The 24,416-nt window shown below is 53.6% G+C and overlaps 1 protein-coding gene across 1 annotated transcript in view; it reads left to right on the forward strand.

Moving 5' to 3' along the window:
* LOC119100031 (sodium channel protein 60E-like) overlaps positions 1-24,177 on the forward strand; it is an 83,913-nt gene extending 59,736 nt beyond the window's left edge. Inside the window, 17 exon segments of the mRNA XM_037223147.1 lie at positions 1,795-1,899; positions 1,975-2,086; positions 4,172-4,427; positions 5,983-6,298; positions 7,607-7,723; positions 10,245-10,403; positions 10,913-11,017; positions 12,415-12,606; positions 12,868-13,022; positions 13,339-13,472; positions 16,566-16,765; positions 17,272-17,474; positions 18,057-18,120; positions 18,122-18,345; positions 18,659-18,878; positions 19,769-19,908; positions 22,794-24,177. Of these exon segments, the coding sequence (XP_037079042.1) occupies positions 1,795-1,899; positions 1,975-2,086; positions 4,172-4,427; positions 5,983-6,298; positions 7,607-7,723; positions 10,245-10,403; positions 10,913-11,017; positions 12,415-12,606; positions 12,868-13,022; positions 13,339-13,472; positions 16,566-16,765; positions 17,272-17,474; positions 18,057-18,120; positions 18,122-18,345; positions 18,659-18,878; positions 19,769-19,908; positions 22,794-23,235 (3,144 nt within the window). The 3' untranslated portion in view covers positions 23,236-24,177.
* Positions 24,178-24,416: the final 239 nt, after the last annotated feature.

Consider the following 24,416-nt stretch of genomic DNA (forward strand, 5'->3'; position numbering starts at 1 on the left):
AGTCTGGCTGGTCCCGCCGCGCTTGCGGGGCGCGTTGCTTGCGATGCCTGGCTGTGGTGCGTGCCGCACGCCCTGTGTCCCCAGGGTGAGCACGCACTAGACGCTGTTGCCTGTATCGATTCCTCTGCTGACGCCTGCGGCGTCCGCGGCCTGCGGGGCGCATTGCTGCAGCCGGCTGGTGTGGCCCGGGCCAGCCGACACACCACCGCTCGCGGGACCCAGCGGGATCGGCCCTAGTCCCGGCGGGACCGGCCCTAGTGCCGGCGGGATCGGTCCTAGTCCCGGTGGGCCCGGCCCGGGACCCGTCAGAACTGGCCCGGGCCCGGCGGGACTAGTTCGGGACCTGGCTGGACCGGACCGGAACCCGGCGGGACCAGCCCGGCGCCCGGCGGGACCAGCCCGGGACCCAGCAGGCCGGCCCGGCGACCAGAGCCAGATCCTCCGCCTCGGGCCAGGTTAAGCGCGGAAAGCCGATGGGCGGAGGCGTGGCCTCCGGCTCTGCCTCGTCACTGGGGCAGTCGGAGCTACTGGCCCTGCCCGGCCTCGCGGGCCTCCGGGGCCTCTCAAAGCCGGAGGAGCTGGCGGGCCTGCTGCGGCAGGAGGTAGCGGCGTCGGCAGCCCGGCTCGACGCGGGCTGACCCAGCTGACGTGCCCGTTCGGCCTCGGCGATCTGCTGGCGATCTGGCGCCGCGCTCGCTCTCAAGTAGCTGTCGTCCCGGAGCGGCTCGCGCCCCCGACGCCTCTCTCGCGTCCTCGAGTGCGCTTTCGCACCGCCTCATATGCCCTCGAGAGGCTCTGGTTTTCGGTGTGGAGAGTCCGGCTCTGGGCGCGGAGGAACTAACTCGTCTGTAGAGACGATGTTGTGGAGAGCAAAGGGGGAGGTCGGAGACCAGTGTTCTGCGCTGTCTTTCCACCAGTTTGTCACTACAGGAGTGGGGTGTGTGGACTTGGTGGGCTGTTCCTTTAACAGAGAAGCCCCCATCTCTGACGTGCTTGTGAGCACGTCAGAGAATGTTTTGCTCCGAATGCTTTCCTCGCAGGTTTTATCAGGCTCACGAGCCTTGGATGCTTCCCAGGTGCTTGCGTACAATAGTCTTCTTCCTCCATCTCTATCTTACCTCTCACATTTCTTCTTTTCCCTTTTGTAGTCATGTATCAGGGATGTGCACGTTATTTGCTGCGAGTGTTGCTAATGCGTATGGATGACTTGTCTCGAAATGGTTGCCACTGCAGGCATTGTTTCCAGGATATCTTCCTTCAAGGATCTGATGAAATCTGAACAATCAAGGTTTCGAACCCGTTTTGTGGAGGGGTGAGGCTAAATACGCTGCAATATGCTATAACCAGATCTCAAGACCTACAAACTTTGGCCTCTTCGAACCACGTGCATGACTTCAGCTGGGTTTCACGGCCGTTTCCTCCAGTCATATCCCGTCTTTAAATCCCTCAAGCAGTGCCGTGTCGGCTGGTAAAATCTGCGTGGCGGCCGGGTGGCCGGCGGTGCGTTCGCGCGGCCGCAGTAGCGAAATGTCAGCAGCGTCGGCAGTGCATCACCAGTTGAGCCCCGAGCTCAACCCCACATTAACATAATTGATGGGAGGGCGGGGGAGCCGCCGGGACACTTCCGGTCCGCCTCAGTCGGAGGTGTCGCGCCGGCGTCATCAATTTCCGGGCGAGTCCTTAATAGGACACACGCCACCGTCCCACTGACACCGCGCCGGGGCCCGTTAATCTACCCGCCGCTTAACGAACCGGGCGGGCGTAATGGACTGACTCGTGTGGCCGGCTTCCCAGGAGGCCAAGGGCAAGTCGAAGCTAGTGCAGAGTGTGCAGCGGCTCAAGGGCTACATCCGCAGCCGCGGCGACAGGCGCGACGAGGCCGTGCGCGCCTTCCAGGAGGCTGGCCGGAGGCGGGCGGCCAAGGCGGACGGCGCCGAGCCGGCCGGCCGTTTCCTGCCGCCGCTCGCGCCGCAGCCGCTGCCCGTCTCGTTCTCGGTGCCCGAGATCCGGCGCACGCTCGACGAGACGGACCTGCTCTCGGACAGCTCCGACCCGCTGCAGGCCGGCTACAAGCAGATGGCGGCAGGTCAGTGACGGGTGCGGGGCGCCGGCGGCGGTGTCACACACAGCTTTGTCGGCTGGCGGCTACAAGGTCCCCGATGTGGGCTGGTTACGGTACCGTTGTCGGTACCAAGCTGAGTTGTGTGCGGATCGTTCAGTGAATTTTGATGATTAATGTGAATTGGTGTTGGTGGTAAAAAATGCTGCTTTGTCATGGCACGCTTTCGAGCATGGAGCTGACGGAACTTACGTAATAGTTGCTGTTGTGGGGCATGTAATGTCTGCTGATTGTTGTGTCATTTGTCAATGTTATCGAGAGATTGTTGACTAGCATAAGTGAAAGTAATGCAAAATTTGAATGAATTGGCGCAACCGGAAACCCGCGTTTGAGCTTAATGTGTGAATAATTTCGACATATTCTCTTGGCTCAATCGATTTTCCCTTTTCGCCAGAAAAACAAAATTGCCTTTTTCAAGGCGTCGTTATTTCATGAGCCGTGTGCATGTGCTAAAGCAGGCTACTAATCTAGCGGTAAAACGCCATGATGCAAACAACAAGCTGGTCCCGGGAAGGCAGCTCGCCGCTGGATTCAGCATGTCAAAAAACATCAGAACGCATGTACTTGAAAGACACTGATTAGGTCCCGGTTCTGGAGTTCGGTTATATTTGGAGAAGTTTCCAGTTCTGTCCTTACCGAGGAAGCCAGTCGCTCGACTATTCTGATCGGTTCGCGAAAACTATTCAATCGTTATCAATGGTGTCTATACAGTCCAGCTGAATATTTGCCACAAAATATATCAAAATCAGCAGAGACACAAAACCTGAATACTACACGAATGAAGCACTCCCAAGAAACGCCAAGAAATGCGTTTTCAACTAAAACTATTGTTGCAACAAAGATTGGGGGCGTAGGCACATAATGGACCCCAGGTACACGTGTCCGCTTCCGTTACCAAATTTGGGCATATATTGATAAATGCGTGGATACTTCTCGTTGTTTTACTCAACATTGGCACGTGGCAAAATTACGATTGTCTTCATCGTCCAGGGATAGAGGGGGGGGGGGGGGGGGCGATACGACGGATTCAGCTGGCGATGCTGTGTGCCGTCGCCTGCCTCTCACCCTGGCAGGAAGGGTGTGCACCGCGGATAATTGAGCCCGTACCTCTGGTTTTCCAAACACGCAGTGGTTAACGAGGCGCGTCAACCATTACTTTATCGGCACGCTAAAAGTAATCATTATATCGGAAAGATGCGATGTTATTTTGCGTTGTGCAAGAAACTGCGCGTTTCTGCGACGCGCTGAACTCGGTTTCAGTGATTTTTTTGTGATCCCCTGTGAAATTCTGCGTACGGCACTGACAAATGCGCACATGAATAGTGCGGTTTGAACAACCATCACTTAATTTAGGCCTAAAAACTCCATACATGAAAAATGAAATAATGAAATCATCCCGAGTAGTCGAATGGACCATAAGGCTGTGGAAAATGATAGCACCGCCAATGTTCATTGTGTAATTATGCATGTGATGTTTAGATCTCACATGTTCGTGAAGTGTGCAGAAAGACGTCCAATGGCCATGTCCTCGTGGTAATTTTGCTACCCAGATTTTTAACATGAGCTTCATGCTGTGCATACATGTCGTCATCTGCGTCATGCCATTGTTAAAGATGAGGCTTTTTGTTGATCAACAGCCTGTCAGTGTAGGTGTTTGCTCATAACGGGCGTTTTGTCCAGCTGTGAATGGTCTGTCGAGGTCTGCCGATGTCGGTGTCATAGTTTTTTTCCAAATCGGGCTTTTGCCGTCTGGCCTACTCTGCAGGCCTGTGCCTTTTGGCCGCAAGCTCTTCGATCTAGCCAACCTGCATGCAGTTTTCCGCCTCTTCGGCCGCTGCTTCAGCTCCGTAACGCCGAGCTGTCGCCTGCTCTGTCGCGCTGGCGCGGTCCGCCTGCCCCGCGCCGCTTCCGTCTCCGTCTCCGTCTCATGCTTGCCTCTCCGTGCCGTGGTGCGGGCGCGGGCCCCGGCCCGACCCGGCCGCGGTGTCGTAGTGAGGCCGGCCTGCGCTCGCATGCCGCCGCTAACCGCCGTCTCTCCGCCGGCCCGTCCAGAGCCCTTCTCCTCACCGTCGTCATCGCCGCTCTCAGAGGCGGGCCCGCCGGGCGCGCGACTCGCGCCGCCCACGCAGCCCGGCGTCTACAAGAGCCCGTCGACCGTCTCCAACTGGTCGACGCTGGCCATGTATGTGGAGAGCCTGCGTGGCCGCGACCCGACCGAGGTGCGCGCCGAGCCGCCGGCCGAGGGCCAGGAGGCCGAGCAGGAGCGCCGCGTGCCACACGACTGTCTGCCGACCTCCTGCTATAACGAGTGAGTCGCGCTGGCCTCCTGCTGTGCCGAGTGAGCTACGTTGGCCTCGCTGTGACAAGTAAATTGCCATAGCCTCCTCTTGTAACGAGTTAATCACTACTGACCTTTTACTACAGCCGATGAGTCTCTATCGCTTTCATACTTTTACGGGTGAGTCGCTTCTGACCTCTTGTCATAACGGGCGATCACCACCGAGCTCCTGTTGTAACGAGTGAGTCGTTACCAACCTTCCGATTTAACGTATAAGTCGCTTGCGCGAATTCCGCCCCCGCGCTTCCCACGACCACCACCTGAGGAGCTCTAGCCAAGATTCAGCCAGTGCCGCCCGACAGGCGGCCGGCACCGGCCAACGAACGAGCCGCGCGTGGCGGTGACTGTGGAGCGAACGAGAGTGGGTTTGGAGAGCCGCTCACGAAGCTGAGGAGAGGAGGGGGGAGGGGGGGGGGGGGTGTGGAGTGGCAGTCGGAAGTCAAGGGTGAGACAGATGGCAAGTGCTGGGGAATGGGAGAAATGTAAATCCAGAGAAGCTGAGGCGAAGTGAGTAGGTGGGATTTAGAACACAAACCTGAGCCGATATGCAGGTCATATTACAAGTGGGATGACTTAAAGTTAGATAGATACTACTGCAAATGTTTATTCGCTCTATGAGGACCATCATCAAGGGGTCCTAGAGCTTGCACAGTAGAGGCATTTATACCTCTTGAGTGAGCCAGAAGGCTGTAAACCGTATTCCATTAGGCGAAGTTGGGATGAGCTTAAACGACGAGGCTAAGGCTGTCCTGAAAAAGTGTTCATTTAATGTCTGGGTGTTCAAATTAGATAGCAGAATGAGTGAGGGCTCTGCACCTCTGAAAGCAGATGAGCTGCAGCAACATGGACCATGTGTGTGATCAATCAGTCTGTAGGGGTGGTGCGTTCCTTAGCCTACCCTGTCTTTTAGATGTGTCATGGTTTAGACTAACCTGTCGGATCACAACGGCTTTATATCATTTGGTTAATGAGCACGCATATTTGGCATGCAGCTTCATGGCATAGTCACAGGAAAAACTTCCCTAAAGGCCAGACATCATTGGCCTTCATGCAGTTAACTTCCATGGTTTTTGCTCAATGTATGGCTTTGCTCCATTCATTTTATTTCGGGTGGTACGGTAACGATTGATTGCGAATGAAATGGTTTATTTACTCGTTGCCGAAAGTCAAGACGCAAGAGCGCAACACCGAACCCATAATTTTTACAAGGGACTGTTGTTCCACATAAGGCGACATGCCTGTCTGTGTCATGCTTCGCCCAGCGCTTTTTCACCTTCGACGGATTTATCCTCGGCGCATTACTTATGATTCAGTGAACAACCACAAGATCGTATCAGTCCCCGGAGAACGCATCATGCAAATGGGCTGGGAAATGTCGTCGAGCTGGCGAGCTGCGTCCTGGATGCGGTGATTAGAAAACGCCGGCTCCGCTCGCCGCCACGTCGTTGTAGCGGGATTAGGTGCTCCGCCGTCGTCCCCGGCTGCGCCTCGCCGGGCCGGTCTCATCTGCCGTCGCCTGTTTCAGATTCCCCTGCTGTGACGCGCTCTCGCGGACACCGTGGTTCCGGACGTGGTTCCGGTTTCGGACCCTGGTGATGCGCTTCGTGGACAACTCGTACTTTGAGTGGGTAGTGTTAGTGATGATCATAGCGTCCAGCATTGCGCTGTGCTTTGAGGACAAGTATCTGTATCAGAAGCCGCAGCTCAAGTACTACCTGCGCTGGGCAAACCTGGTGTTTGCGTCTCTCTTTACCGTGGAAATGGTTCTGAAGTGGATCGCCTTCGGCCTGAAGAAATACTACACCAACGCGTGGACCATACTGGACTTCATCATAGTCGTGGTAAGGTAGCCTCGTCCCTCAGAGCCTCAGTCATTGAGCTGTGACTACCTACCATTTGCAGACTGATGGCTATATTCAGCAAATGCGATTTCCGCGAAGATCCTGCGGCCCACTCTCTTGTGTATCCACTCCAGTGAGTCCATTGTGCGGGGTTGCTGGTCAGATTTAATCAGGGTTACGTTCCTATTTTAGACCGGCTCGGTATCGAGCTGCACTAAAAGCCTACTGCTGCGACGGCGAGGCTTGGGTGTCACCCGACTAATGCGATGCCCGATCTGTCAGGCTCCTGTTGCGAAGCGGCCGCGGGAAATCCCAGCCATTGTGTCAGTGTCAGCTAACGATCGCCATGATCGTCAGCTGACACAGCTGGTCGGACAGCCTCCCATCGTTGGCAGCTGACAGTGCATCTGAATCACACCGGAGGTGTGACGTTCAGTGATCAACCGTGGTCCACACACAGCTTCCATCCCCCCCCCCCCCCCCCCCAGCCGCCTCCATGAATACTCTCTACATCGCCCCGGCCGAACAATTCCCTTCCACAGCGTCCACGTCTGACAGAGGTAGCTTACGCGATGAGCCCGACGCCATTTATTGTCAGCACTAACGGCCGTCAATTTCCAAGCCCGGTATCCTTATTCAAGCATTAGGACGGCGGGCCACTCGTCCACTGACCGGCCAGACGACGTGGCATGGCTGCCCACCTCCGGTCTGGGCGCCGCCCGCCCCCACATAGCCGCCGCGGCCAGGCACGCTGCCGGCGCCAGCCTAAATTTCCGGCCCCCGGGAGTCGTCTGACGCCCCGTCGGCGTGACCGACGGTGGCGCCGCTGCTGACGCGCGGCCCGTCGGGGAGTTAGACTGGCCGCCGGTGGCAATTCGGCTGGAGGCTCAGTCGATTGAATGAGAGGACTCGCGGTCGCGGAAAATCGGGCCACTTCGCGAGGTTGAGAGTCTCAGAGCACGCTAGCGCCGCCCTGTTGCTGAAGATGAAGGTCAAAGCTCAGGAGGCAAAGCCTTTGCAAGCTTTTGATCGCACGTATCAGGATGATCAGCCACCACCTGTGATCGCGTGCTAAGGCTCCTGAGCTTCCAGGAGGTCCAGTCCAGTGGTTCGGCTGAGCTGAGCTTCGTGTATACCGGCTGCTGGTTTGTGATGCATGCCATCAGCTCTTCTGTCCTTTTCTCTCTGGCGGGGTAACCATTTTCTGTCTGCATACAACTGCACTGTCTTGTCTTGATCACGTGGTTGGTCCGAGGTGACGCTGGCCGCTCTGGTTTCCTTGCGGTCATGTGTGACCTTTGGCCCCAGGCGTCCATCTTCAGCCTTGCCATAGAGGAGAACGAGACCCTGGTCGCGCTGCGTTCGCTGCGAACTCTGCGCGCCCTCCGACCGCTCCGGGCTATCTCTAGGTGGCAAGGAATGAAGGTAATTGTGCTGGGTCGGACCGGGCGGCGCAGCCCCGCGCGGTCGCCGCTAGGGCGGCGCCACCATCGTCATCCGCCTTCCGCGCCAATGCCGAGCCTGACAGCAGCGGTCGCCGGCCAATGGCGGCGCCTTCACGCTGGCATTGCAGCCAATCCGGGCGACCGGCGCGCTTCTGAGCTTTGGCCGGCGGCCGCGGGGCGGCGCGACTGGCGGGGCGCGCGGGGCTGCTCTGGTCTGACGCCAGCACGTGGGACGATCTCCGGTCCGTGCCGTCGCCGGCCGCCGGCTGGCCGGGCCAGGTCCTGGCCGCCGACGGCGGGCGGCGACCGGCCATAGGGCGGTACCGCTCGCTGCGGTCACTCGGCGCGACCCCTGCACGAGACACAGGTTTATCGTGCATGCGCTCACTGCGACCGGCATGGTGGGGGCGTGTCACGCATGTCTGAGAGACGTCACGGTAGGTGGGACACATGACGGCATGGTTAACAGTGGTGCAGACATAATGAAGAAACGCCGGTCCTCCTCATGTTTACGGCAGTTTCAAGAAGAATACGCCACAATGCAACATCATATTTAATATCATATTTGACAATATTTTATCGTATGATCAAATATTGATATTATATATAAATATATGTGCAACATGTACATACATATATGATATGGTACATAATATATATGCATGCATATACGGTACACACACACACACACATATATATATACATATATATATATATATATATATATATATATATATATATATATATATATATATATATATATATGTATCATATGGTATGACTGCAACTATATTGCATAATAATCATACGCTTAATATTATCTGAAAGAGCACTTGGCATTAAAGTGCTTTTGCTTTTACCTCCAGCATTCCACCTTTTTTCTACAGATGACATACACACGAGTCAACAGCACTGAGTGGTTCCACGCAAAGCTCACTGATTCGTCTGCGCCGGTCATGTACACGGGAGTGCGATAATGCACGGGAGGGGCGGCGTGATAGACTGGAGTCAGGGACGCAGGCAGGGACACAGGGGGCACATAGCTTCCCTCCTCCCTTCTTAGGTTTCGAGCGGCCCTTTGGGGTCCTCGGGACCCACGAGTAAAGCCGGATTTAAGAGTCCGGAGGGCCGAAAGGACTGGAAAGAGGTCGCATTTACGGGGTCTCGGTCCGCAGGGCTGGGCACTTCAATGCCAGTCAGAGAGCTTCGCGTGCTGATCAGGGGCCTCCTTATTTGGTGGGGGCTTATATATACAGTGGGTTCCATGCCCGTATGGGCCGCAGGGCCCACTCCCCAATCAGCTATAAAGCCGGGGCCAGTGATTTACGCAGGTCGGTGCCCCTGTATCATTCAGGGGCTCACATCGCCTGACAGAGGGTCCTGGATTCGTAAGGGGACCCGAGACGACCAAGGGCAGTGTTTGATAAGGTCTGAAGAGAGGCCGCGGGCGGCATCCGGGAACCTACGATCAAGGGCCAGGTTGAAGGGCATGAGGACCGGGGCCAAACCTGCGGATCAGAAGGCCCGTTAAGTTAGGGAGGGGACCAATGTGATATGATGTATTCAGCGTGCAGTTTGGTTGACTACAAAATTCTGACAGAATTAATGTCGCGGGTGTTTCTGGCTTTTGTTCCATTAATAGAAGGTAAAGATAACAAACAAAAAAATAGCAAAGATAACAAAAAGAAAAATAACAAACAAAACATGCCTTCATTAACAATAAGGCCATATCCAGCGGATTCTTTGGGAAGTTGCCATTCAATATTAGGGGATCCTTTGTCAACCCTGTGCCCCCTTGCCAAGGCTCTGGCTGCGCCCCTGACTGGAGCCGTCGCTGGTGCGACGGCGTGGGCCGGAAAGCTGTCATCACGCCTCACGGAAGCAGCCAACACTCAATAGAAGCCGGTGGCTCACGAACTTGACATTCCGTACACAAACTCTGACAAGTGTGCTGTGCACCTATGTCGAGTCTCACCATGGTTAACTGCGAAGCATTTGGGATTCATCGTCTCCAATGGTGTAAGCCTACATCACAGTCCGATCGCCCCAGATATCCAAGGGGCCAAATGTTTTACCTTCCGCAATTTTTTGTAGGATCTACTGTGTTTGTTGCAAAGCTGGTATATGTTGGATAATAAGGCACACAAGCAGCGCAGTTTTGCCGCGTGATCGCGAGAAGTTCACGGCGCTAAGAAATTCTTATCCGAAAGCACTTCACGTTTCGAATAAGAAGATAGCAATTAAGTGTCCTTTGGAGAATTACTGGACTGAAACGTACGAAAGCTTTTCGAAACTTACATTCTTTATTTCATAAATTATAATCGCCAAAGGGTCCAAAAGCCCTGAGCGGACCGCCCGGCCACACAAATATCCTTCAAAACCACGCTAGGCCAAGGACTGATCCGTGCTACAAGCTGCACAGTGTGTCTTTACTGTACGTCACCTCGAATGCCGTCATCTAATCGTCGGCACGGTCGCCGCGTGCCTCTCCTCGGTTTCAGATTGTAGTGAACGCGCTCATGTTCGCCATCCCCTCCATCTTCAACGTACTGTTGGTGTGTCTGGTCTTCTGGCTGATATTCTCCATCATGGGAGTGCAGTTCTTTAGCGGACAGTTCTACAAATGCGTGGATGCCGAGGGCGCCATACTCCCTATTCAGGTAAGAACCGGACGCTGCGTGACAAAATAAAACTATATCGACGTGAATCGTCTATTACGCATGCCATCAGATATCCTTTGATTATAAGGAAACAAATACCGAAATCCGGGGTCGGAGAACTTTTGCCAAGGGCTCCTAGTATCTTCCTTTGGTACCCAGTCACACGTCTGATTTATGACCCAGTGTGATATGTGCAAAACCCTGTCAAAATATGAGGGCCCCTGACCTCACCAAGACTGGCTGCAAAAATGATATGGCAAACCAAGGCTAGTCTGCCCGCTTTGAGGTTTTTCAGCCGACACCTTCGCGTGGCCTGACCAAGTATCTGCCTCTGATCGTAGTGAAACGGCATGTTTAATTTACCCCGATAAACAGACAACGGTCACGACTAGGATGCTTATGTGAAACAGTGCCCATGAACCCATCGATACCCAGTAGGCTACCATGCTGACGAGGAGGTGCACTCGTGCTGCCGGCCCTGACGTGCGGCGAGTGCCCTCCTTCCGCAGGTGGTCAACGATCGCAACGACTGCTTCCACCTCAACTACACCTGGATCAACTCCAAGATATCCTTCGACCACGTGGGAATCGCCTATCTTGCCCTGTTCCAAGTCGTAAGTCACTCCCATTTCATCGCTATTTGGGGTATTTCCGCCGTGTTACTATAACATGCATATGCATGTTCAGAGCTGCTCACATATGACCATGCAATTTGATCAGTGTCGTTTGATTTGATGACTGGCTTCTTGTGCGCCATGGTCTCCTGAGTTTTCTGCGATCACCACAAACAAAATATATATAAAACGCTCAGGTCACCTTAGTTTGGAGTCAAAAGACGTCAACCATGTAGCATTGGCTTCCTATTCCGGCTAGTCGAAAGGCGCAATCTAGAGGGGCAAGGCCTTCAGGGGAGAGGTTACGGGAACTTGGGAGGGGCGGGTTCGATTGCCACCAAGGTGTCAGACTGAAACTGCCAATCACGGCATCCTCAGCCAGAGTCCTATCATCGAAACGGCAGTTGCCGGCTTATCAGAATGAATGAATTACGTTACGCACTGGTCAGCATTTTCACCTGTTTGCGCTCCAGTTACTTTGCGTGGAAAATCCATCTCCCGGTGACGATGCCAGAACATTTTCTTGTTGATAACTCGGCATTATTTGTCATTACGCCTGAGTGCAACGCTACGCTGTCCAAAACCCGTTTCTCCAATGTTGCGCTCTGGTTACGCTCCTAACCTCCCACCACCCACCCCAAAAGCCACGCACAATATAAGCTATGAATCACTTTATCTTCCCCAGATTAATGGTGAAACACATCCTGTAGCCACGTTTCGGTAGGCAGTCGCGGCCGTTCTGAATTAACAAATAGACATCGCGTCCCTGGTGCTCGTACTCGGGATGCAGCGCCAAGGTATAGTTCATGCAAAATGAGATCAGATGGCACAAATAATCGATTTTGCGGTGTGCGAGACGCGGGCAGTCCAGCACGAGCAGTGCTCGTCGGCGTGTGAGGCTGAGTTCTTCAGTTCTCGTGCTGTTTCGCTCGTTTAAATCTCTGGGAAATATCCCGCCTTATTTGCAAAACAGTGGCCTTTGCACGGGCGATATGGAAAGAGAGCCCTGAGTGGTACCACTGCCAGTTACTGCCGTGGTTTTAGCGAGCGGCGTTCCGGCCGAACGCAGAGCACAGCAGTGGCATCTTACAGCTATTCAAAATGTTTTGGGTTGAAAAACTACTGTTTGATATAACGTTTTACTACTTCTGGAACGATTAAACAAGAAGACATTTTTAGGTCTGACCTATCCCTGCAGCGTCTGCGCGACTTCGCTGAACACTTCCCGGACCGGTGAGGCTCGTGCACAGAGCGACGGATTTCGGATCACGCCAAGACTCGTGACCTGAGCGTTGTCTGACGTGGCTGTCAGGCCCAGCCGTGTTGTCTGACGTGGCTGTCAGGCCCAGCCGTGTTGCAGGACGCGTGCGTCAGCGTGTGGGACTGGCGCTTCACAGGCCACATTCGAGGGCTGGATGGAGGTGATGGCGGACGCCGTTGACGCTAGAGGGGTGGAGCTGCAGCCAGCTCGAGAGGCCAACATCTACGCCTACATCTACTTCGTCGTCTTCATAGTCTGCGGAAGCTTCTTCACGCTCAATCTCTTCATTGGTGTCATCATCGACAACTTCAATATGCTGAAGAAAAAGGTGTGCCAGGTGCTAGGCTGTGAAGGAGGTTTGAGTCAATATGCCGTTCATAAATGTCACCGCTTAGAGCTCTCATTTTATCTCCACTGAGAATGAACAGACTTTTGGAGGAATGAGCCAGTGCTTAGATCGTCACATTTCCAGACAGTCGAGGTGACCTGTTCATATTTGAGGGCATGGTATCTTCCACGCTGCTTAGCATGTCTAACCATTTGCGTTTTGTGTAAGCTCCTTTCATATTAACGGGTTTCCGGTCTTCAGTACGAAGGTGGTGTCCTCGAGATGTTCTTGACGGACAGCCAGAAGAACTACTACACTGCTCTGAAGAAGTTGGGCCGAAAGAAGCCGCAGAAGGTGATAAGGAGACCTCTGAATCACTACCACGCTCTCTTCTATGACATTGCTGTCTCTCGAAGGTGAGAACTTCTATGAGTCGGTGTAGCTGATGATCGGTCTGCACGGGCTTTTCTAATAATTAGCTTCAAAGTTCCCTAATGAGTATTTTTCAAGATCGTTTGTGTTTTTCTTAACTTAATTGAATTGTCCCTCTTCTGTACAGCCTTTTGGCATGCGTTTTGCTATCACACAACAAGCATTCCCCACACAATTTTTTTTCTGTGCGGAGGCCGTGTGATGAAAGTTAAATTTTTAGAAACCGATAAGCCTCGTAATGACCTACTAGATTAATTCATGTTTCTGTGGCCGAGCGTGAGCTTGACGTGCTGCCGGCAGGTTCGAGATAGCCATATTCGTGATGATCTTCCTGAACATGGTCATCATGGGCATAGAGCACTATGGACAGCCTTCTTCAGTGGCCTCCGTTCTGGAGCTGTTCAACATCCTCTTCACTACCATCTTCTCACTGGGTGAGCAGGCCTTGATAGTCGCAATCAGGACGCGTTATGACGCATTGTTGCGGGGCTTCGTCTCTAAGCCCGATCCCATAGAACTGGAAGGAAAATATGCCACACCACGATCGGCCTTGAATGATGTCTTGCAAAGCTATACAAAGTAGGTACGTGACGTTATCCGTCCTGTCATCGCCCAGAAACCCCCAATAATCCTCTCTGGTGATGGCAGGAATACGAATATAGTGGTGAGTGTTGGTTAAAGGCGATGCTCCACATTTCGCAATATTGAGGCCAGCATACATAAGATGAAATAAGCTTGCTTGTATGCTTTCAAGTGCGAAAGCCTGCTCTAGGCGATACACATTTCACTCTTAAGTTAATACGCTCTTCAATGCGTCATCGTTCGATTACACCATGGAATATTTTAAGAAGGTGGTTTGTTAATTGGTGCGTGTTTGTTGACCTCGAATAGCGTTATGTGTGCGTGTTTTGGTCTTACCCTGTGGTGTGTTTGTGCTTGTCCGTCATTTTGTATTTTTTACTTCCATTCAAATACTCGGTTAGGGCGCTTTTCTTAAGATATTTGATTTCCAGTCACATTTCAGTGATGACTAGTACCACTGCCCAAGTTCTGTTATTACCTGTCTGTGTCTGAGCCCGTGTCTGTGTACGTAGCACGAAGCGTTATTCGTGTCCGAAACTTGCATTCAACGCAATAAACTGTCAGAAGGCCAACTGCTGTCCCTTGATGCCACCAATTGTGCTGGTGTAACCAGGGACTAATAATTTAATGGTCACACTTGTCTTAATCTAAAATATAAATGGCCATTGAGTTGGCGGCATTTGCGTGACGTCTTATGACGTCATATATGTATGGGTGGCCTTTAAGTAGGCTGCGCGAAAAAGCATGCTCATGTTCGCGTATTTCAAGCTTAGAAAGAGACGAGAGGGTATGAAGTCTGAAAAAGGCGTGGCTGTAAATTGCATTGTATGTCCATGTGATGAATGAATGAATGAATGTGAAATGCAAATTTGTATTGCGTTTTCAAAATGGCTGCATAAGTTGAAAACGCGATGGAGATGCGGAGCACTCACTTTTATAGCGTTGTTTTCTAGATGTACTGTCAGATTCACAACGTGTTGAAATATTTGTTCGCCGGTTACGGTGGTTTTGGCAAAGGAATATTAATACGCGCTCGGGCGGGGATCAAATTATCCCCCCTTCCCCAAAGGTTTTTCAGAGTGGGTTCCGAACGATGCTGCGTAGCCGCGCCAACTTTTGCATAGCTGTAGACAATTGAATAGCGGATCGTTTGGTATCAACAATTTAGATGCATCTTGTAAGGTCGCTGACCAATGGCAGGTCAAAGTCAGGCCATGGTTTCAGGGAAGTCAATTTCTAGTGAATCATTCAATCTGATGCAACAGCGGAGTGCAAGACGAAGCCATACATCTCTTAGATGCTTTCTTAGGCGCCAGAAATATTGAATGAGCAAATAACGTTGACCTAAGGTCAGGTATGAAAGTCAGATCAGGGTCAAAACCAACCTGTTTTATTACTCTCGGGCTTACTGTCTGGGATAGTTTCTGGTGCTCATTTCGAATTTATTGGTAGCAGGAACCACATTATACATTTTCCATGGACTTCTTAGAGGTCCGAACGGGTCATTGGTCTAAAATGGTTCAGGTCAACATTTTGTTTTTAGAAGCATACTGCCTAGCGTAACCACGTAATAAGCCACAAAGGCTTATTCAAATGCAAAACTCAGAGCAGTCTTGTATGATTTTGGTCACCATGACCTTCAAAATGTCAAACAAGATCACTGACCTTAAATGAGCATTTTTGTTTAGATACAGCTATCTATGTTCTGTGTGCACTTTGGAGACCAACCTGGAATTCGACTTGTTTGACCTTATTCGACCCAAAGGTCATGGAACCTCAAATGTTGACCCTAGGAACCTCAAATGTTGACCTAAGTGAGTTCACGTACAGGTCAATGCACCTTGTAGTAAATCTTTTATTTGGTGTATCTAGCTTACCTTAGTTCCCGAGACCTCAGCGGGGTCAAATTGACCTCCCCCCACCCGAGCGAAGGGTATCTAGCCGGCCACCCGGGGGTGTTAAAGTTTGCATGATCAACGGCGCTGTTCTCAACTTGGTGGTTTGGACTTCTGTATACAACGTAGAAAATATAAATTTGACACCTTAGTCGGAAAATGAAAATAATGCACCCTGCCAAAAAAAAGTTGTCTGCTGAATCGTATCTTAACCTTTACTGATCGATTCAGACAGCGTTCAGTCGTTAAAAAGTAATGTACCATCGAATGACCTTACCACAGTGCGGCTAGTCTCGAACGCGTTGCGTGCAATATATCCGAAAGCTGAAATGGCACGGCAATGGCTTGACTTAATTCCGGCCCCGTCCACTAGCACGGCGCGCCATTACAGCGCCATCTTCAGAACTTTTAGAACGGATGGCATTCCATACTGCTGGCGTTCCTTCGCAAGTTGAAATGCCTCTGTCGGACCGAATTAAATGCTGCAGCTGATGAACTACCCCGGCTCCTTTCATGTCCGCGTAATTGAACAGCCCCGTTTCTTCGTCCAATTTTGGAGGCCTGTAACTCAGGAAGTCGTGAGTCGTTGGAACTTCACGCTCGCGTTGGGGCTAAAACTCGAACCGTCTATAGCATAATTACAGATGTTTAGGTGCTAGAGTGTTTCTATTGCCTTGGGTGCTACTTTGAACGCCAACGAAGACAGTTAGGATCAATTATGTGATCCCTTCTCGCATTGGAGTGTCAAATAAACTTGTCTAACTTTCACTCTGGCTGGTATATGGCTTTTCAACTCACTCGAGAAGGCTAAACTAGCGTTGAACAAACGTTTGACTGCCATAAATGGTCCTAGACTCTGGTTGGACCGATGAATTCCCGGTTGCGTTTTGTATTGCGCTGCGGTGATGCTTCGCTCCAATCAACAGAGAACGAAGTAAACTCGACGCATTACTCGCGCGATACCAACAAAACGCAAAATGCTTGAAAGCCTTCCGACTCGAGCAAGGTGCCCTACAGCTACCTTCTGATCGCTTGTTCTTTCTTCCTCAGAGGCGCTGGTGAAGATCATCGGGCTGCGTCTGCATTACTTCACAGTACCCTGGAATCTTTTCGACTTTATCCTGGTCGGACTTTCGATATTCAGCCTCGTCATAGAAGCGGAACACTTAAACACAGAGTTCCCCATCCCACCCACTCTGTTGCGCGTGGTGCGCGTCTTCAGGATAGGTCGGATCCTGCGGCTAATCAAGGCAAGTGTTCCAGTGCAACTACATTTGCCACATATTCCGCCTTCTTTTGAAGATGAAAGAAGAAAAGAGTTTTCTCGGCAGCGGACCTCGCTGCCGTAAACTTTGGTATCATCCCCATAGGAATTAGTGTTAGGAATAGGAATTAGTGTCAGTGTTAGGAATACGAGACCATACAAACGCCGATTTCTTTCTTTGAATGCAAGAACGGCATAGCTCAGTGCATTTCGCCATGTCACTCTTCGTTTTGTTATATAATCTATCTAGGGGAATTTTTGTCGCCAGCAGCCACCTTGCGTAAGTATTGACAAACAAACCGCATAAATACTTCAAAACTTATACACAAACATGAAAGAAAGATCATAGCATTTACAAGAGCCTAGTTTGATCGTCCCCTGCAATGACCAGCACAGCAGATCCGTCCTGTGGTCGAGCTTGTGTCGGTGCCAGCCTGACGCGACGCACTGTAGCTGTGAGCTGCGCTGACTCAGCTCTCTCCAACGCTGCAGGCGGCCAAGGGCATCAGGAAGCTGCTGTTCGCTCTCATCGTCTCGCTGCCTGCTCTCTTCAACATCGGCGCCCTGCTGTTCCTAGTGATGTTCATTTACGCCATCATCGGCATCGCGCTGTTCGCCAACGTCAAGCACAGCGGCGTCATCGACGACATCATGAACTTCGAGACATTCGGCAACAGCATGATTCTTCTGTTCAGGTGACTGGTGTGCTGCCTACCGATTGATGGTGCCTGTGGTTGAACAAGTCTATATGCGGCGAAGCCGTCGAGAGATATTGCATACGATAGCGTTTTGCACCCGCTGCGTGTTCAGCGTAGCCAATCTAAAAAGCGCCGCGGCGCTTCTCTGCAAAATAGCATGCTGGTCTATTGGCGCCATCCTCGCCCCCTGGTTCCGCCCCTGCCAAGGTTTTTTGCGGTCACTTTGTGATCTACCTTCTTCTGTCATGATGTTCTCCGTTCTCGGAGAGGTTCTTTGTCCATGCCGTCCTACGACATGTGCCGACTTCCACTGCTACATGTCCGACCTCCGTTCTGCACTCCTCAGGCATACTGCACATCCTAGTGACGACCGAGCTGAGCTCTGCTAATGCCCCTGACTTTGGCCGCCCCCCCCCCCCCACTGACCTCAGCTTACTATGTGCACCTCTGCCAGCATTCGTTGATTGTTCTGACCTCTGTTGGTATTGCTCGAATTCCGTCGAGCTTCGATAACCTATTTTGATGACCTGTTGACATGTGCTAGCCTCCTTGACATTGTTTGACCTCTGTCGATGTCAGGTTGATCACCTCTGCCGGCTGGAACGACGTGCTGGACCCGCTGATGGCGCAGCCCCCGGACTGCTGATCCGGACCTGCGGGCTGAGAACGGCGACTACTTGCCGTACGGCAACTGCGGCCAGCCGCTCTTCGCCATCATCTACTTCGTCACCTTCATCGTCATCAACTTCATGATCGTGATCAACATGTACATCGCCGTGATCTTGGAGAACTTCAACCAAGCCCACCAGGAAGAGGAGATCGGCATCGTTGAGGAGGACCTCGAGATGTTCTACGTGCGCTGGGCCAAGTGAGCCTGGCGCAAGGTCTGCTGCGGCCTGCGATGGTTGTTCAGCATTTCCTGCATAATTCTGATCAGGATTATGGTGGCAGATGATGGATGTCAGTCCCTCGCTGCATTCAGAAGTGTGTAACAAAAGTGCGTGATGCCCTGACTAAGCACAATCGTAGGTGCGCATTGCATGTTTTCATGTCGGTAGCACTCCACGCACCCAGCACAACGTTACTCTACCATGATACGAGACTATGACTTAGTGTCACACGTAGCTTTCGTCATCCGCAGTCGCAATGTCCTGACGCTCGGGATGGCGCTGTGTTCGCAGATACGATCCACACGCGACCCAGTTCATCAATTTCTCGCAGCTGTCCGACTTTATCGCCTCGCTGGATCCGCCACTGGGCATTCCCAAGCCCAACACAGTGGCGCTGGTCAGCTTCAACCTGCCCATAGCCAAGGGCGACAAGATCCATTGCCTGGACATCCTGCACGCGCTCACCAAGCATGTGCTCGGCCACGTGGAAGAAACGGAGGAGTTCCATAAGGTACAAACTTTTGACCGCCCATGTTTGCCGTTAGCGTGGGAGACTGGCAGACCGGCATCGGTCGCCGCCTCCGCCCGATTCGCTCGTACCACGATGCGCCTGCAGTTTCCGAGGGTTTTCAGACTAGCAGGGTTGCCGAGAGGTTCTCTCGACCACGTTAACGAGTCAGATATGGATCTTGGCACACAATGACGCAAACAAGTGTCCAATCACGAGTTCTTGAGAGGTCTGCCTCTCGTCCTTTACGTCAGAAACAACCTGGTTGATTAAAGAGCTGGAGAGCAGATTTAAAGCGCCGCAGGGAAGGGTTGTCGAAGGGCTCTCAATGACATCCTTATCAAATGTGCCTTGGCTGTCTAAACGTGAGACATTCATTGAAAACGAATTCAATTTTTTGCGTTTACCAGCATCCCAAGTTGATTAAGAAAAAAACGTTATAACTGCAGAGCGCGCATCTGGCACGAGCAGCGGGCCGTATCAGACAGTGAACAAGGGCGGTCAAAGATTTGACCACTATGGAGATCACCCTGTCAACGAGCGCTGTGTGTGACGGGGAACCGCCCGCCTCCCGGGGGCAGCAGTCACGGTCGCGCCGGCCGGCGTCTGCCCGCCGGCCCGGCGCCGAACGCGCGCCGCGCCCAGTCGCGCCGCGTTCGACCGACCCGCGTCGCGACCGTGCCTGCCACAGGCCGTTCCCGTCACACACGTCCGACTCGCCCGCATGCCGTGACGCGTGACGCGTGAGGGTGTGGTGTGTCGCGCCGCCGCCGGGCGCCCACCGAGCCGCCGGACCCCAGCGCCCGTCACGCATGCTCCGGTGCCCCTCGCATGTCGCCCGCGGTGCTCGGCCGCGCCGGGCGACCTCCGTTAACCACGCCCGCTTCCCCTAGCTACAAGAACAAATGAACGAGAAGTTCAAAAAGCAGTTCCCGACGCGGAAGGAGCTGGAGATCGTGTCGTCGACGAGACAGTGGAAGCAGATGGACCTGGCAGCCCGCATCATCCAGCGCGCGCTCAAGACCTTCTGTCGGTGGGTGGTGCTCACAGCTGGCGCGTGCCGTGCGGCGCCGACTGCGCGCAGACGTGTCGTGTTCCGCCGACACAGCGTCCCGCGCTGCTGGTTCATCCTCAAATCGCTGCATGATAACTACACCCCGGGTGGCGTCTGTGACGAGCTGTTTTTGATATGAATGGCGCTTCCGGCACCGGTGTAGGATACATGTGCTTGTTTGTTTACACATTGAGCCGCGGTTGTATGCTGGTGAGTGTCGTTCCACGTCCACGCCGTCCTATCCCACACCGCAGAAGGAAGCGAGGCAGCATCCTTCCTTCAGCATTACCGTTGCCTTCGCATATATGTGATCCGTTCAGATGGTTCAGCTTCAACAGATCATTCGGGCCATGCGTATTGGCACATTCCTCGGAACAAATGATGGAGCGGAGCTCGGTTGTAAGCCATCGGGCTGCGTTATCAGCTGGCAGACCTTGTCATCCGCCGTCGGGCTGCAGCATCCTCTTGTCGTGCTTCGCCTACAGCAATAAGTGGAGTGAAAAAGAGTGGATGGTAGGCCTTGCCAGCTCAATATTCGCAGCCTGTGTCGCTGCCAGGCTATCTCAATGGGGTCGGTTTCATTCAACGTTAGTTTTGATGAAAAGATGTAATTCGCCCTTGCCTTCTATTGATTCTGCGATGCCTCGGTAACAGAAGCGTCACCCTGAGCTTCTCACTCCTGGCCTCATCAAAAAACATTCAATGTGACACCTCCTCGGACCCTCTTCTCTCCCCGCGCCACCCCCACCTTTGCCTGGCCACTCCCACTCGACGCCAGCTCATCCCACCGCCGTCCGCTGCCGCCGCCCCCAACAGCAGCGGTGGGTGGCGCTTCGCCGCCGCTCCGCTCCGTTCGCTGCGAGCGCCGGCTGCCGGCTTCGTGGGCCGCCCGTGACGCGCCCGTCCTTGTTCATTTCAGCCGCAACCGCGCTGGGTCGCGAACCAGCACCGCCGCCTGTAGAAAGCTTGCATATCGCTGACAGCACTCACGCTCTTGACACAAATAGTTGCTGTGTTCTGGCATAGGTAACGGGTTCGCGTTCTCTTGGCATGCTCCCTGCACGCACGGCCCGGACACCGCACTCGAGTGCGCCGCGCCCCTGCCCCGGCCTTGCACCAGCGCGGCTTTCGCCAGGCCCGCGGCGGCCGGCTTTCCAGCGGGGTGGACCGCGGCTGGGTCGCGGTCACGTGGCTGGTCACGGGTGACCGATGACTGCGGGATCCGTGCCGGACCTGTGTCTCGTGAAGACCAGCCTGCACTACACCTGTGTCTCGTGAAGACCAGGCCTGCACTACACCTGTGTCTCGTGAAGACCAGGCCTGCTGCTGGCGCTGGGCTATTGGGGCTCCGTCCCCGAGCCCGCCGCCTGCGCCTAGCCGGCGGATGAGCTGTGCTAGATAGCGTTTTCGTCGGATTTCTTCAAACAGATAGTAGAGCAGAGCTCGGGTTGTAAACAGCTGGGCTCTGGCATCCTGTTTTCGTGCTTCGCGCCGTGGCAGTTGCGCCATCTAGATTTCATTCTCAGGCAGCTGTCAACAGATAAACTGCCGTTGTTATTTAGAAAAGTTGGGCAACTAATAACAACAATGAATATGAGTTATACCGGGAATCCGATTTTGAAGAGGCTCACTCAGCGTGTGAAATCGCCAAAAATATATGTTATGCAATGGGCTGCCAGCGTTTCCAGACCGGTTTATTCGCGGTACCGTACATTGAACTGCATCGAAATAGAGGTAGTGCACTAAGCGTCCAGCGGCGCTCCAACGGCACACCATCTTGCCGCTCCTCGCGGGTGGCCCTTGTGGAGAATGCTGCGGGATGGGACGGCAGCACCGCATGGCTCCCTTCCGAGCGCCCCTCCTCCGCCCTCTCCCCCCCCCCCCCCCCCCTCCCCCCGCACGTCACGCTCCCTCCCCCTCCCCCCTCCCCTCGTCTCGAGGTAGCGATCGCCAGCTGTGGACGTACCCTTCACCTGCGGCGCTGGCCGGCCCGGCAGCGGGCGGCGGTGCCAGCGTCCAGCACGTGTGGTAGTGAACTTCACGCGTGTGCTAGAATTGCTTCAGAGTTTTGAAGATTTTTGCCAGCGCGTATTAGGGTTTTTACCTTTGCGACAATCAGCGTTCTGACTTAGTAACCGGCCTTGAAGTTTTGTCTTCCCTTTGTATCCTGGTGTATATATGTTTCGTGCCTGTGTGATCTGACTTGATGTGTCGATTGGACGCGTAAGTCAGAAGGGGGCTTTGCAAAGTGTTGCGATCGCGAGTTTAAGGTACTTTATATGCGTTTTGTTGTGTAAGTGTGTGAGCCCCGAGAAACTTTTCCCGCTTTAGAAAATTTGTGAAGGCTGCACTAAACGGATCCATTGCACCATATTGCCATCCTGTGAAGCATGGTGTTTGCAATGCCTTGATTGCGGGTATTATTATTGATTGTAAGGATGCCTTGGCTGCGTTCATCTGAGGACAAATTCATATTCAAATGTTCCCGCCTTCAAAACAAAGGCGACGAACTGGAATCATAGTTATGCTTATAGTGTCATTAAAGTATCTTGACTTTGTCATTTAAACTTCATTGTTTTGCCATTTGTAAACCTAGTCACGTGGGTCTTACCCAGGATGAAGGACCTTGCCAACAAAATAGGAGCATGATTCTCAAAACCAGCATCTACGCATTGTGCTGAAACCCTTCAGTCTAAGTGTATCCATGCACAGCCGAGGAAGGACTTCCGCACCGCATTCACTGCAGTTCCTGACGTGCTGGAGCCCATCGCGCCGATCGGTCTCGCCGTCCCACCGTTCCGTCGCGCCGTTCCGTTCCACCGCTCCGCCCGGCTGACTCGCGCGCTTCGCGTTGTGCGTTGCAGGCGGAAGCGCGAGCGTGAACGTCTGGCGCTGACGCTGGGCGACTCGCAGACGCAGACAAGCCCCGGCCGCTCGCCCACCACGCCCATGTTCCTGCAGCGCGTCGCCTCGTACCTGCACGTGCCGAGCCTGGTGGCCGGCGGCCGGCGCTCGCGCACCGGCAGCGTGGCGTCCGGCTCGGGCTCGCGCCCCGGCTCGCGCTGCAGCGGCGACTCGGCCGACTCGTCGCGCCGTTCCAGCTACCACCTGGGCGAGTCGTTCAGCCGCATCGGCGTGCTGAGTGCCGGCCTGCCCGGGCTCGGCATCGTCGGCTTCGACTCTCTGGAGCGCCGCGACAGCGGGCGACGGCGAGGCGCCGACGCACTCGGCTCGATGGGGCGCATCGTCGAGCTGCCGCCGCCGCAGGTGCAGATCCACGGCGCCGACGAGGAGGCCGGCAGCTGATCGTGATACGTCGGGCGCATCTTTCATACGGGCCGAGGCGGCTGGCGTGCCGATGTCGTTGTTAATTTTGTCGGATTTTGTAATAAATGCGAAATATGATACAAATATTTCTAGTACGGCACTGGGTCGATATCTGGACTGTACTCCACTGTAGTTTTCTCAGATTCTCTTTGTGCGTATGCTTGCATTCGTCACTGCAGTATTTTAATCTTGTGTACAGTCATGTTACTGCTTGTTACTCAGTACGTGATTTTATATCAAAACTGTTCGTAGGACAGGACTTTACCAACTATATATCATGCTGTTAACCTGCAACTAGCACTATAGCAGAGACCTTCAGTATAGATCAAGGGTGGGTGCACCCGAGTCACCGGATATTCTTGGTATATTCGCTGTGTAACCGTTCGCGTGTTATGCTGGAGTATCGCCGTCTGGATTGTGGATGGGGCACCGGACCAGGCTCAGACGTGCCAAAGACTCAACAGGCGTTTGTAATGTTACATACCTATAGCAGTAGTGCCTCGGCCCCGGCCCCGTGCCGGCGCCGCACCTCTGCGGGACGGCGGCCGGCGGCACGGCCCGGGCCGCCGCCGGCCCCGCTCTCGGTTAGCTCGCTCCTCTCTGCTCCTCCGGTGTGCGCCACAGTTCTGCGCCGTCTCCTCGCCGGCCGCCGGGCCGCCCCCAGTCACGTCTCCGGCACGCCCGCCCTGGACTGCCCCCGCCCCCCGTGACCTCCCCCTCGCTCATGACGGTCCAGGTCTCTTTCACCACCGCGGTGTTGGCAGTGCGCCGGCTCGCTGCCGCCGCCGCTGCTGCAGATCACAGGGCTACATGCATTGCAACGATTTTACACCCACGTCTGAGCAGTAGCAGTTATTTGTTGGATTTCATTGTCGAAAGCGCTATTATGGACACTGATGAAATAAAGATATGTTCAACGATGCTCGGCTTTTATTCTCCTCATACGTCTGACGGTTCCAGCAGCAGCGGCCGGTGACGATGACATAGAATCGCTAGGCTTGACTGCACATGTACATCATGTTATTGCTCTCAGTCAATGCCTTTTGCACAACTAAATGCCGTCTTTCCCGCACCAGCACAAACATTTTTGTCGCAGTGAACCAATTACCTGTCATAGCAGCTGTTTGCACATTCTGTGGTCTGCGTATGCATGGTACCCA

The sequence above is a fragment of the Pollicipes pollicipes genome, unplaced genomic scaffold (genome assembly GCF_011947565.3).
Source record: "Pollicipes pollicipes isolate AB1234 unplaced genomic scaffold, Ppol_2.1 Scaffold_4881;HRSCAF=5763_pilon_pilon_pilon, whole genome shotgun sequence".
Taxonomy (NCBI): Eukaryota; Metazoa; Arthropoda; class Thecostraca; order Pollicipedomorpha; family Pollicipedidae; genus Pollicipes; species Pollicipes pollicipes.